The sequence below is a fragment of the Mustela erminea genome, chromosome 16, assembly GCF_009829155.1.
Source record: "Mustela erminea isolate mMusErm1 chromosome 16, mMusErm1.Pri, whole genome shotgun sequence".
NCBI lineage: Eukaryota > Metazoa > Chordata > Mammalia > Carnivora > Mustelidae > Mustela > Mustela erminea.
In genome coordinates, this window is record NC_045629.1 from 80501825 (window position 1) to 80515884 (window position 14060).

General features: G+C 51.6%; 1 protein-coding gene across 3 annotated transcripts in view; it reads right to left on the reverse strand.

Annotated features, from left to right (window-relative positions):
- FAM135B (family with sequence similarity 135 member B) overlaps window positions 1-14060 on the reverse strand; it is a 272532-nt gene that overhangs the window by 80937 nt on the left and 177535 nt on the right. For all 3 annotated transcript variants that reach the window (XM_032316553.1, XM_032316555.1, XM_032316554.1), the window contains 2 exons: window positions 9844-9983; window positions 2150-2220 (listed from right to left, as the gene is read on the reverse strand). In XM_032316553.1, the coding sequence (XP_032172444.1) occupies window positions 2150-2220; window positions 9844-9983 (211 nt within the window). The remainder of the gene's footprint in view (window positions 1-2149; window positions 2221-9843; window positions 9984-14060) is intronic.

Genomic DNA, 14060 nt, shown 5'->3' on the forward strand with positions numbered 1-14060 from the left:
GACTTCTAGGCTGAGGGGTAGGATTCTCTGACGACTTAGAGATGTCTACCACGGAGTGACAGATGGGTGTTTCTGAAGGAAGCAGGCACGGGAAGAGAATACCGGTGCACGAATAAGGTGCATGAAAGACAGAAATCACAGATGTCTGAAGGGACAGAGGAGACCAGAGCCAAGGGCTTCACTTCTGAGTCTCTAGGTTAGGAAGAAAGCCAGCCTCCTACAGGGGCTCTGAGTTCAGTACGGCTGTAGAATAATAAACCATGGGGATGCTGTGAGGAGAATAAGATCTCCCAAGCATCCACCAGCCCACGGAGGAGTAAGCAGCAGGTATGAGGGAAACGCACGGCCAGAAGGGCTGGGTCCAGACAAGAAGGAGCATCTGTGCTATTGAGCCCAGACCCCATGGCAGGACCATGGACAGATACTCCTGATGCCCAGGACACTGGATGTGACCATCTACACATCAGCAGATGTCCATTCTTAAGGTGTGGAAACATTGGATCACCGACATCTCAAAGAATCCCATCTGCTTCAACTCCTCACGTTATGGAAACTTCCATGACAACCAGATGCATCTCAGGGATGAGGCCGTCCCTGAGAAAGAGAAGAAGGCTTTGGGAGGGAGTCTGAAATTTGAAGGGATGAAGGGATCGGGGGATCGGGGGATTGGGGGACTTTTCCACCTGCATCAGACCACTGGCCACTCGGTTCTCCATTACCCACAGCAGAGCACGAAGCATCGGCTGAAGTGGTTGTAGACGCCAGAAGGGGAGATTAATTTGTGGAGAGTGGTCAGAATAATTCCCCGAGAGTCTGCTAACAGAACAGAGGGAAAGGAGTGTCTCGCCCATAACTGTAAGCCTCATGAGAGGGATCTTCAAGTGAGCTTGCCCTGGGTCCCTTAGAATTGGGAGAACGTAGGTCCTCGTGCCTGCCACATCCTGCAGAAGTCCTTACGAGAGAGGCTGAGGGTGGGTGTATCGGCCACAGGAGGAGTGGGCAGGATTGCAGGGGGAGGGAGGCCCCACCAGGGAGGGATTCAAATGCCTTTGTTCATTTCCCAAGGCCCAAATGTGGGTTCTTTGGAGAAGAATATGCCAGAAGAGCTCCTCGCGGCAAGGAGTAGATGCACCAGGCACAGGAAGCATGGCTTATCAAAGACCTGCAGGGTTGGAGGTGGGGGAGTGAGGAAGTTTGACTAATTACCAAGGTGATCCCCAAGGAATGTATAGGGATACCCCAAGAGCAACTAAATCTGCCTTGCATGACCCCTGCCCACCCCCTCATCCCCCGCCATCTCCTTCCTCCTTAACTGCACTTGACCCTGCAAGGTCCACACACCCCAGCTGGGAAGGAGGCAGAAACAAGTACGAAGCCGCCCGCTGTCCCTCCTCTGCACCAGGAGCTTCCTGACCTGAGCTAGCCTGGGGCTGGGAGTGGTGGGGTACAGGCGGGGACGAGGGCAAAGAAGAGGTCAGAAACCGGATGAGAGGTTGCAGTTTTGCTAATATCCTTGACTGGACTTATGATCCCAGAAACAGGGACCATCCCCTTCTGACCTCACAGAACCTACAGCTGACAGCTCGCCCGAGCAGGAGAGGAGGCCCCAGCACAGGCCGAGAAGGAAGCAGTTCCCGGAAGAAAAGCCGCTGTCTCCTGCTTGTTTACTCAGCAGGTTACCCATAAATGGATTTTCAATTTTCAGAGAGTTGAAATATAATAGCGGACATTTAGTACAAAGACGCAGAATCCCGGCCGAATCTCCTTGGATTCAGAAGGAGCCTTGAGACTTGCTGCTTCAGAGTATGGTCATTCATTTAAAGACCTAATGAAAATAATATTGCACTGAAAACGAATGGAGGTGTCAGCGACGAGATGGCGCCAGATAATGAAGGCAAGCGGGCCGGCTGTTTTCTGTGCATGCAGCACACGAGCGACCGGCTTAAAATGCATGCCGTCGGCAGGGACCACGCGGACACCCCAGCCCCGTGGCTCAGTGGGCTGTGGCAGTGGAGGCCACTCTAGCTGCTCAGGAACCAGGTTTCTGAGCCATGTTCTAAGGTTCAGGTCCAGGAGGTGCCCCAGGGGCAGGGAAGGGCCGGAGGGAGGAAACCACAGGCCCACGGTTCAGGACGTCAGGGACACTCACTGCTGCTCACTGTCCGTAAAGTGCAGATCCACCTTGAGCTGAAAATCGACCTCACTTAGCGCCTCCTCCACCTGCAAGAGAAAGTGCAGAGGAGTTAAGGGTCAGATCTGGTCCAGATCAAAAATGTGGCTGGTCGGTTTCTCACAGTTTAAGACAAGCCTCTCTCCATAAGGTTAATTTCACTCCATTTGTAAAGCGGAATTCCCATGCACATTCTGTGGAATCCCAGATGAAGGGGAGATCTGTGTGTATTCCCAGGAAAACGGAAGGAAGAGATTTACGTAGTCAAAGGTAGGGGGTAAGTCAATGTGCAAAAAAAAAAAAAAAAAAAAAAAAAAAGTTAAATAAGTTTGCTATAAGTTTGCTCTATCACAGGACTTTAGAGAACTTTATTTCCCCAACAGATCTGATCTGGCATCCTTTCAGGCAGGAGGGAAGTGTTCCGTGATATCTGCTCTGGGAAGAGGGCGTAGCTGTGAACCTGCCCACAGGAAACCCCATTTGGCTAGTGATGGGACTCTGGTGCAGGTGACAGTGTCTCTGCCCTTAGGCACGCCCGCCTGCTGGGCACCACTGTCCAGGTGTCCAGAGAAGGCTGTTGACGTTCGGGAAAGTGAAGTCACTCTCCAAGGTGGCTCAGCTTCCTGAGAAAGCAGAGCTTTTGTTTTTGTCTTGAGGTCTGTTACACTCAACCGTTTACACTTTGGAACAGTTTGGCATTTCCACAGCTGCTTTCCTTTGTAACTTTCCTGTTTTCATCAATCCGCAAAGGGATCTATTGGTTCTACCTGCCAGCTTCCCACAGACACCTAAAAGCTGGCACCCCTCATTCTTCTTTTCCCATACTGAACACCCACCCCCCACCTCCAGGAAGACTGCTTGCCAAAAACCAGATCCCCTGCTCCTCCTGCTCCGTGGAGAAACCCAGGTAAGTACTGTGCTCCTGGACCAGAACTCCGGCTCCTCCCCGTGCCCGACTGGCCGGAGCTCTTCGTCCCTGAAACCCGCAAAATGCTGGCTTCTAATTTCTCTCTCAGCATTCCATGCTGCCTATGACAATTGCTTCAGGTTTCTAACCTGGAAGCCAGTGAGCCAGATTGTATCCACAGACACATTTTGTTCAGTCTGCACAAAGCTGCAAGTTGCAACTCACAAATTGCAAACATTCAAAAATCAGGCAACTTCACATTTCTATCACAAGTCTCCAGCTTCTATTAAAAAACAAAAAACAAAAAAATCCCTGGATCTGGCAGCACAGGGCTGCCATCTAGAAACCCGGTTTGGATCAGGCTCCCCGCATTCACGGACAGTCCCCAACTGGCCTGTGGCCAAACCCCCCTGGCCATTTTCTTGCCTCGTGTCCTGTTAATCAGTTACCATTAAGAGAGAGTAGTCTTAATTCATTCTGGATCCCCAGCTCCTGGAACAGAGCCTGCCACATAGAAAGTATTCATGTATCCTGAGGAATAAATAAAGCTCTTCTCCACCCCCACTCCTTTTGGGTTTTGTTTCTTTGCAAATGTCCTCATCCCACAGGGGTGGAAGTCTCTTACCCAAAGGCATCTCTGGAAACACGTTCCTGGTTAAGCATAGCTCAGCAGAGACATATGGATGGAATTTATCTTTAGGTCCCCAGGGTTTTAAAATTTCTTCAAAAAAAAGCTTTTAAAAGTTAACATTTTGCTGGATCCAAGTGCTATGAATAACTTCCGCTTCTAGCTTTGTTTTGCATAATCGCAAACCCTGCTTCGTACACACAACCCAAGCAACGGAGCCTCTTGCCACCCGTTCCTAGGAAGTGAGATTGGCAAAGGAAGGCCGCCTAACCACCTCCTGAGCATGCTGGCTAGCAACGATTCACTGTGAGCTCCAGTTTTAAACTTGCTGCAAATCCTCTGGAACCAGGAGAGGAATCCCGGGCCAGGATGAGCTGTGGCTAGATTGAGCCTGGTTACGACTTTACTGATGTCTCAATAATTTAATTCCAGGAGGCTCCAGAATGAAGCTAACCACCGAATTCGCCCTTGGCTGTTGGCTGTCCTTCCCTCCCTCCAAACACACACACTCATGCATGGGCACATGGAGAAGGTTACACACACGCACACATTTGCACATGCACACATGCACCAACACTTGTGCGTGTGCCCTTCCATTGCTCTGCCTACGTGGTTAAAGACATCACCTCCCTTTCAAGTCAATGTCTAGCACCAGCAAGCCATGTGGTGTAGCTCTGGACATAGTCACAGAAGCTAGTATTTGCAGAGGAGCTCCTGGGAGCTCCACTGTCCATTGTATCTTATTCAACGTGGACAAAACCGTGAATTCAGAAATACCGTCTTCATTCCCAAATGAGGACCTTGAGGGTCAGTATAGTAGCGAGCTCCCGATTCAGCTCTCCCAAGGCCAACTGGTGAGTGAGGCCCATGGACCAGATTCGGTCAAGGGCTCATCTGCTTCTTTGGCCTTTTTGCACGGTGCCATCTGAGTTGCTGGGTTATGTGCTCTCTCCCCGGCTGGTTTTGACGCTCCTCGTAATGTGACTCTCGCATCTTCTCCTCCATTGTCAGTGTCTCTCCTGAGCCACAGCCCAGCCCGGTGGGAAGGTAGGTAACAATGGAAGTCAGTCTACCTGGGTGCCATTCTTGGCTCTACCCTGGGCCAATGAACCTCTCTAACTTGGTTTTCTCATCTGGAAGATGAGGGTAAGTATGACCTTTATTCTTAGACAGCACTGTTGTCCTGTGACTAAGAAAATGCACAAAGAGGACTGAACTCAGTGTATGAACAAAGACCATGCTCAACAAATACTAGTTATTGTTATTTCTGAATTCCTGGGGGACTGACCCCACCCTCCCAGGACCCCCTCCCCCCCCCCGGCACCGACTCCACACGCAGGCCTGCACACTGCTCGTAAACACAGATGTCCTGGTCAGGCTGCCTGGGTTCAAACCCCACCTCTACCACTTCCGAGCGGCATGACTTCGCTCCAGCTACTAACTCTCTCTACATCTCTGTATCCTCATCTGTAAGACACATCACAGGACTGTAGTGATGATTCGGTGAGCTCTCCCAAGCAAAACACTCAGCACAACACCACACAACACGCATCTTAGAAATGCAAGGCGGTATTTATGTTAAGATCCTGGGGGTGTTATCATGACTCAACCTGAATTCCTACCACTCCCCAAAACGAAACGGGTCTTCTTCTAACTACCCTGGACTTTCCATGGACCCCAAGCCCATTTTCTGGCCAAAATACAGTCAACGCCCATCGACCTTCCTTGACTACAGGATGTGCCATGTCCCTTATGCTTAACCTGAGCCCAGGTCTATGGGCTGAGCTTGGCTGAAACACAGCTTCCTCTCTCTACCCATCCCCACCGTGGCTGCCTTTGCTGTGGTGCCTTCCCAAAGCATGCATGGACCAGAGCTCTACCCCCATGCTCTGGAGCATTGGACCCACTTTCTCTATTTCCAATCCTAGCTCTCCTCCTCCTGACTCCCGAGGGAGCCTCAGAACAGGTTATCTATGGTGGTCAGCGAGGCCCGTGCTATGTGTTGAGTCTTCAATGCTCTTGTCCAGCCTCGCACCTGTGCTGCCTCCTACCCCACCAGAAATGATGTTTCTTCCCCAGGTCTGCCGTCCACCTCACTGTTTCTCCCTGCCCTCGATATGCTACCTGTGGTCTCAAAAGCCCTTCATGGCCTCCTGTGGAAATTCCACACATCCCTTAAAGATTCACAAGTCTGAATCAACTCCCTCTGCCTGGCTCACTAGGTCTGGGGCAGGCTCAAGAATCTGCATTGTGAACAAGCACGCCAGGTTTCTGTGGTGTGGTTACAAGAAGGGGTCACACTTCGAGAGATGCTTTCCTTTTTAACTCTATAAACATGCAAGCTTATCGAGAAAGACTTTTTGGTGTAATCTGCTCCTCCTCCTTCTCAGGGCACCAAGCATTTTGCTGTTGAGAACAGCCTTCCTTGCCTGGGCTGCTGGGAAGCTCAGCGCTGACTGTGCAGCTGCCGTTAGCAATGCCCAACACCTTGTTGTTGTACTTTGGTCTATGACATTCATCCCGGGCTTCCAGGCTTTTCCGCCCCCTTATCATGTTTTTCCTCTACTCTGGCTAACTCTGTTGTTGTTGGTGTTCTCCCTCTTACTATTCTGTGCATTTGTCAGCCTTCCCGAGTTCCCGGAGTGATTACACAGAGCGCATGCAAGTAAAACAGTCATCCTACTTTCACACTCACTCTTTGCAACTGTCATGGAAACAGCCTATCCTAAGCCTTAAGCTGGGATGGCTTCTGCCCATGGCCGCGTCTTGCACTGACCCGTGCCCTCACAGTGCAGACACAATCTTCGTGTCTACATTTTCCATAGCATGGGCAACCATATGCTTGACGTGTAGCCGTCAGATGAGTGTCTGCTGTCCACAGTGACGGGCTGTGCGCATGCGGGAACACGAGCTCTGGCCAAGTGGCTACAGGCAGTGTTTTGGTTGTCAAACACAGGTAGTCACTGAAAAAGAGCTAATGCCTCCATGCTGGATACACAGTGTTTATGCACCTATCTTCCTAACTTTAACTGTCTCTGAGTTGGGTGGCATTGTTTGCCGCTGTCTGGAGTACCCCAAGGCTGCAACAAATTACTGGCTTAGAGAGATGTGTGACTCGGTAGAGGAAGGAAGCAATGTGCATCGTCACAAGGACGCTCCATTCAACCTCAAAACCGAGGCTTGTTACAACCTCACGTGAGCTGAACTTGGACGTGGAGAAAGGCTACAAACTGTGGGGGTGGCGGCACGTCTTCAATTCAGATGACAGACGACAAACACACCGAGCGATGTCCAAACCCAGCCTCCCAACGTAGCTGCTGCCCAGAAGGGCTCGGAGGTCAACATGGCGAATGACGATGGTCCACGAGAGGTAAACCGGTGTTCTCTTGGGAGAATCTGGGTGAGACACGTGTGGACGCACAGACTCGTCTGGAGACCTTGACGCTCAAAATAACCTCCGCGCTCTCTTCCTAAACTGGGCAGGAAGGAAGCAGGGGACGCTCTCAAGATGAAGACTATGTGCAGTTCAGGAAAGTGCTGACTCACAAGGGGGTGGGGAGGGTGTATGGGAGCCACAGACGAGGGCCGGGGCGTCAGGGCTGGTCACTGCAGGACATCCGGACCGCCCCAGGCCAGCAGACACATTCAGAGGGAGTGGTTGTCGGAACTGGGGAGAAAGCTACGTGGAGTGAGCCCCCTGTCCTGAGCTGAGGCCTTGGCGAAACGTTTAGCAACCGGGTCTCAGAAGGAAAGTTAAAAACCCTGCTTGGCAGCATTGTCGATTTCTCTGGTACAAATATTTCCACCACAACCGATTTCCAGCTGAACGGGACGTCGCTGAATGCGGAGGTGGAAAGAGACGTGTACCCCTGGCTGTCACAGGCCGGGCTCCCGCACACAGGACGAGCAGCCCTCTGGGACCCAGCATGGAAGGAGCCCACTCTCCCACCTTCCCTCCGGTCACCGCCAGGCCTCTCACAAGCTGAGCCCAAACAGACCGGAAGGTAAGGATTCTCCGAGGCAATGCATGCAGTCGGCTCCGGGTCCAAAGCGGGCGGGGAAGGTGAGGGCAGGGCACCAGCCGTCAGGGGACAGTGGGCCCAGCTCACGGGAGCTGCTTTGGGTCTCCGGGATGTCAGTTACAGACAAAGCGTTCAAGGTCACTGTGAGGGCACAAGGGAGACGAGGCTCAGCGTAACTGAAGGCTAACGGGCCCTGGACATGCCGGCTTCTGCTTGGAGAGAAGGGGGTTCCAAAGGCCCTAAAAGGAGGGATTCCGAATTGAATCTGTTCATTCACCAAGTCATCTGCTCACACCGGCTGGGTGTCTCCGACCGAGTCCGATGGCAGGCCCCGGTGTTGCAGAGACAGAGAGGAGACTGCAGCCCTGAGAAGCTCACCGACTGGGAGGGGATGAGGGGTGGAGTCTAAGAGAAACATCGTGCCCTTCCACCTCTCAGACCAGCAAGGATAAGCCCCCTCTTCCCTCCCACGCGCCGGCAGCACGAGGTCTGGCCCCAACCACCTCTCCAGCTTCACCTCCTGCTCCTTCCCTCCACTCACGGTGCAAGTCACCTTGGCTTTACTGCTTTTGCTGGGACACATCAACCTCATTCCCACCAGGGCCTTTGTTCTTGCTGTGCCCCCCCCCCACCCAGGGATGCCGTCTCCCCGAGCACCTAGCCTGCCCAGCTCCTCGGCACTGGGATCTCACTCAGGGTTGACGTCTCCTGCCTGTCCCTTGTCCTCCAGGGAATAAGCGTCATCTCGTGTGAAGGTTGTAGCGTGGGAGCAGGAGCTCCAGGTGATCAGGAAGCAGGAGCCTTGCAGAGTCGCCCTGCCAAGCACTCTCTTCCGCGCTGGTCCAGCGGTAGCCCCACAGGCCCTCCAGCGGGGGTGCCAACTCCCAATCTCAGGCCCTTGTGGGTGCTCCTTACAGACGAGGAAGCCAAGCGGCGGGCACTGCGAGGCTCAGGGACAGGGTGGCACACGGTTTACTTCACTTCACTGTAACGTGCTCATTGAACAGTAAAATACAAGCCCCAAGACACCAGGGATATTTTCTTATTCTAGCTTTAGTCCCTAACAGGTGCTAGTCAGTACTGAGTCCGTCTCTGAGGGACCGATAGATGATAAATGAATGAAGAATGAGGGACAGGTTTTCATCTCTGGCCACATAACAGGACCTGGTCACCACCTAGACCATGAAAGACGTGGACAGAAAACCACGGGGAGGAGGAAGATGTCACCTGGCCAGCAGGGCCCGCTCCACACACTGAGGGAATGTAAGTGGGGGACACGCCTCTAATCCGACTTTCCTAAAATGGGAAGGACCTCCACGTCCTTCAAGGTCTTCTAGCAAAAAGTGAGCAGCCGGGCTGTGGGGAAGGGGAGCGGAGGTGGAACTAGGCAAGTGGGCGCAATGGCTCAGACTTCAGATATTTCTTCAAAATACGTTAATTTGAGGAATACAGAATTTTTGATCAAGTTTCCTACCAGTAGGATGAGATCCCCGAGGTCTATGGGCTTTTTCTCATGCTGCCCACCCCCTCTGCATGGGGTGCCCTTTCTGCTTCTCTCCATCCGAGGGACTCTGAGTTTGTGCGTCTCGAAGCCAGCTCCTTGCCGGGACCATCGGTGCCCCCCACAGGGCTCATCTCTCCATTCTGGGGGCCCTTTGTTTGTTTGAACACTCAGCCAGCGTTGTGCACGTCACCCACCAGGGCACTGCTCTCTATCCCTGTGTCCAGTCCCTCGAGGGTAGAGTTCTTGCCACCTTTCCTGCCGCTTTGTCCCCCAGCCAAGAGCCCAACACAGAGCCCCACACAATGCAAGACCCAGTGGGTGTCTGCTGACTGACTCCTCGCCGGAGCCCCAGAACCAACAAACAAACGGGCACATGAAGAATGAACAAAAGCGTCAGTCAGGGAGCTGATGGAAACTGCTCGGAACATGGCAGGAGGAAGCTTATGGATAAAAGAAAAAGTACAAAAAGCATAAATGAGTAAGTGCGTGGGTTCTCTAAAGTCATGAATCCTGTCGGACCTCAGAGCCAATCTATGGCTTCTCCTTCACTTCCCGTTTACCCAGCAATGGAGACAAAAGCCCTCGTGGCTGGCAGCAGATCGCGTGACTTACCCTTTCTCCATCTAAGAGCAAATGAGCCCGGAAGAGGACGGCGTCATTTATGGAGACCTCTTCGTTCCTGTACAAGATCTGAAAGACCCTGCTGTGCACGGCGTTCTCATGGGCGTCGGCTGAGTGCAGGCTGCGGCTGTCTGCAAGACAAGAAGGAGTAAGAGCCCGTGAGCTCCAGGTCCGTCCTGTACCTGTGCCTCCTCCAATGTCAGTCCAGCGCAAAGATAGCAACGGCTCCTAAACACATCGTGGTGTCCAAACATGAAAACCACAGAAGAACAGCATCGCACCCTATAAAGATTGCTGTTGCGGGAACTAGCCTGTCATCTCAGAAGAACCTTATTGATCCCTTACAGACCACATGATCTGATCTTGTCGCGCAGTGCTCCTTGGTTGGAAATCAGTGCCCACTCAGTCTCTCACCTGCTCACATGTCCCCTCCTCTGTGAGGCTTTCCACAATCCTCCTCTCCTGTAGTCAGAGAGGAGGCAAAGAACAGAGAAATAAAGACAAAAACTTCTTTTCCTTCTCCAAGGACCTCCTGTGCCCTCAGAATCTCTTTCCTGAAAATGTTGTTCACATAACATGTATGATGTGGAGAACACTGTGTCTCGAGTTTCAGGTTAAGTGAATTCTAATCGTACTAGACATCAAGTCTTTAAAGGACCTTGTTCAACTCTTCTGTCTTCCAAAGCATTCCAAGTATACCCTAATCCCTAAACCCTGTCTGCACGCTGAGTTCAACTTCAGAGAGACGCGTCTGTCTCATGAGGACGAGAGACTTGTCTGCATCTGCTGACCAGAGTTATGGAAAGCAAACAGGTGAATTTCTCAGAACCACTTCACACCTAAACCGCACGCTAGGGAAAATATAAAAAAAAACATTCTCACATAAATAATGCTAATGTTTCTACAATATAAGGCAACGGTTACCTATTCATAAAATGGCCAGCCATGCGGTACTTTGCGGCTTCCAACATGAGTTCGTGCACGTTACATTTTCTTAATCCTTCCAGGAAATTGCTAGGGAAGATTTTACTACAGATGAAGAGAACCACGGCTCAATAGAAAAGAGGCAGGAGTCTTGGTATTTGTATGTGATGAGGCATCGTGAGAATTTACCCTCACATCTATCTATTTAACAACCAAGAAATCCCAGGTGAAGGAACAAAATGTACCCATCTCCTAGCAAAAAGGTTGATCCTCTATAAATCACTACAGAAAGAAATGGCATGTTTGCAAAGAAAGCCCAGAAAATAACAGGAAAAATCAGTGCGGTTGCACAGCAAAGAAAAACAGCTCAAGCGCCTTGTGCATTGTCCTCAGATGCCTCGAAGAATCCTGGGGAGACGGGAACAAAGGGTCGCTCTCAGCCCCCAGTGCAGAGTGACACCAAGCTAACACCTGCCTTGTAGCTTCAGCAGAGGGAAGAAAAACATGTGAAGCGCCACGTCGTTACCAAGGCTGCTCAGATGTGTCTGCTAATTTGCACTTTGTCAAGAAGGAAAGAGAATCGCCAGGCTAATGCAGACCTATTTAGTCCTGCTGGATTCAAATTGATGTGGCTTTTAAGTAGAAGTGATCCTTGTGTGCAAATGCCTTTCTGTTTTTATTTGCTGCACCAGCCCTTTCTCTATCACTGTCAAGGCCTAGTGGATCTATCAGCCAGCCGGACACCGTGGCCGAGGACGGATGGGGTAACGACTCTGAAGGTCAGAGCAGCACGGAGGCGTCTAGTACCAGGAGGGACAGCCAGCAAAACAGTTCAATCACCGGCCTTTTTGGGCAAGTGACATCACCCCTTGTAACCACAGCTTTCTGCGTGAAAAATGGGCATATCCACCCCGACCTCCTGGGATCCGTACCGACATAAAAAGCATAAAATAAATCAAGCTCCTAAGACCAGGCACATACTGAGTGTACAATATGTAGTGGGATGGCTCTGTGCTTAGGAAAAGGTCTGAGCATTTTCTGCTAAATACAGTTCCACTGGCCACATTTTCTTTTTTAAGATTTTAAAATTTTATTTTAGATGAGAGAGAGAGAGAGAGAGAGAGAGAGAGAGACCGCACACACGGGAGCAGGAGAAGGAGCAAAGAAAGAGAGAGAATCTCAAGCAGATTCGCCACTGACCACAGAGCCTGACGTGGGGTTCGATCTCATGACCCCGAGATCACGACCTGAGCCAACATCGAGTCGGATGCTCAACCCATGAGCCACCCAGGCGCCGCTTGCTGGCTGTATTTCTATGGCAGATTAGACTCCTCTGACTTTGAGCAGACTGACAAACTAGACCACAGGACTCCACGATTTCACAGATCGCCAAATCCCAAAGTGCCCCTGTGAGGCCCCGCATGAGGCATTTCTCATGCCCTATGGGACTTCCCGTGTCCTTTTCTTCTGACTAGTAAGTAGGGCATAAAGCAGTGGTCTCTTACAAGGGCAGGCTCGCTGATCACGGACACCCTCCAGAACTGTGGGCATCACAGACACAATGCCTGCCTCAGTCATCCCCACGGGCAATCTTCCCTCAACCGTGACAATGCGCACGCTGATACCTCGCCCATTATCTTGGCTCCCTCTTCCTGACATTCTGAAGGAAATGGGGCTTTCTTCTGCTTGGCAAGTCCTCTTCCTGGAATTTCTAGGACCGGCTCTTCAGCTCATTTCATGGAGCTCCCCTTAGGGCACTTATTCTGGATCACCGTCCTTGTATGGGTCAGGCGCTGGACACCCAGAGACGAGGAACGTGCATGTTCTCACCACCCTAGGAGACCTTGGGGACATCCAGGATGCTGCCCTTTCTTTGTTGTGGAGTCAGGAGCCACAGGTCTCTTTAGAATGCTTTTACTTTTTTGGGAACTGGGGTTCCACTCATGGGGCCCAATCAGAAAGAATAGAGTCGAGTCTCCCCAAATATCTGCTTCTGTGTGTCTCAGGGTCGGTACCATGCGTAAGTATGTGAAAGGACAGCTGGAAATTTAAGGGCAAATGAAGTAGTGGCAAGAAGTTGGGGGAAGGAAGAAAAAGGATTGGAGAGGAAGAGAGGAGGGGGTAGGAGGAAGATACTAGGACAGAGGCAGGGGGATTCTTCTACAGCTCCCACCAATCCACGAGTGAGTTGCAAGCCGCTTAATAGGAATTCCAGGCCAGAAGGCAAGAGTAAAAAGACTTTTAGGTTCTGCTGAGTTCCCTCACACACACACACACACACACACACACACACACACACACCCCACATAATGAGCGGTGCCAACAATCTGCGTATCTACATCATCTCTAAATGTCTACAACCCGGAGGAGGACCTTCCCGCTGCCGGTCACCACGCCCCCACCCCAGCCCCAGAGGCCTCTGTGAGTGCAGACTACACAGTGTAGGTGCTGTTCACCTGCGATGGACGCCCTGCGCTGGAGTGCGAGCCTGCAGCACTCCTGTGGGCATTGACTCCACTCCGATTCCAAGATCATGGCCATGGCTCTGCCGGCACAGAGGGGCTCCCTGGAGAATCAGGTTTGTGCTCAACACTGAAAACTCTGGGGAGACTCCTTCCAACCCTCCAGGCCTGGAAGCAGCTGGGTGAGATGTGGACTGTTGACCGAAGAAGATGCTGAGAAGCTATCACTGAATTTCTTCAGACTGAGGCTGTATTCCAATGTGAGGGCCCGCCAGTACATCAGAGCTCACAAGAGTGGAAAAGCCAAGTTAGACTAAGAGCCACTCAAGGCCAGGACCTCCTTTCTCTCTTGCTCACTCGCTCTCTAATAAATAAAATCTTTAGTGGGGGGGCGGGGGCGCCTGGGTGGCTCAGTTAGTTAAGCGTCTGCCTTTGGCTCAGGTCATGAGCTCCTGGGATGGAGCCCCATGTCCAGCTCTCTGCTCAGCGGGGAGCCTGCTTTTCCCTCTCGTTTTCCCCTGCTGTGTGCTCTCTCCCACTCTCTCTATGCCAAATAAATAAATAAAACCGGCCCTCCTGCAGTAAGGCAAACTTCCTTTCTCAATTTGCTCCCCAACCCATACTTTCTCACTATATGGCCTCGGGCCACCCGTTAAATTTGAGCTTACAGAAGGCAAGGGTCCTGCCCTGCCTAAATTCCACAATGAATCGGAGCCTCAGATGAGATGAGTAGAGGAGGTTTGACTGTCAAATCCTCCCAACCGGAGCAGATTTCCTAATAAGACGAAGGTGATCATCATTCTTGATGCCAGGTGGTTCTCG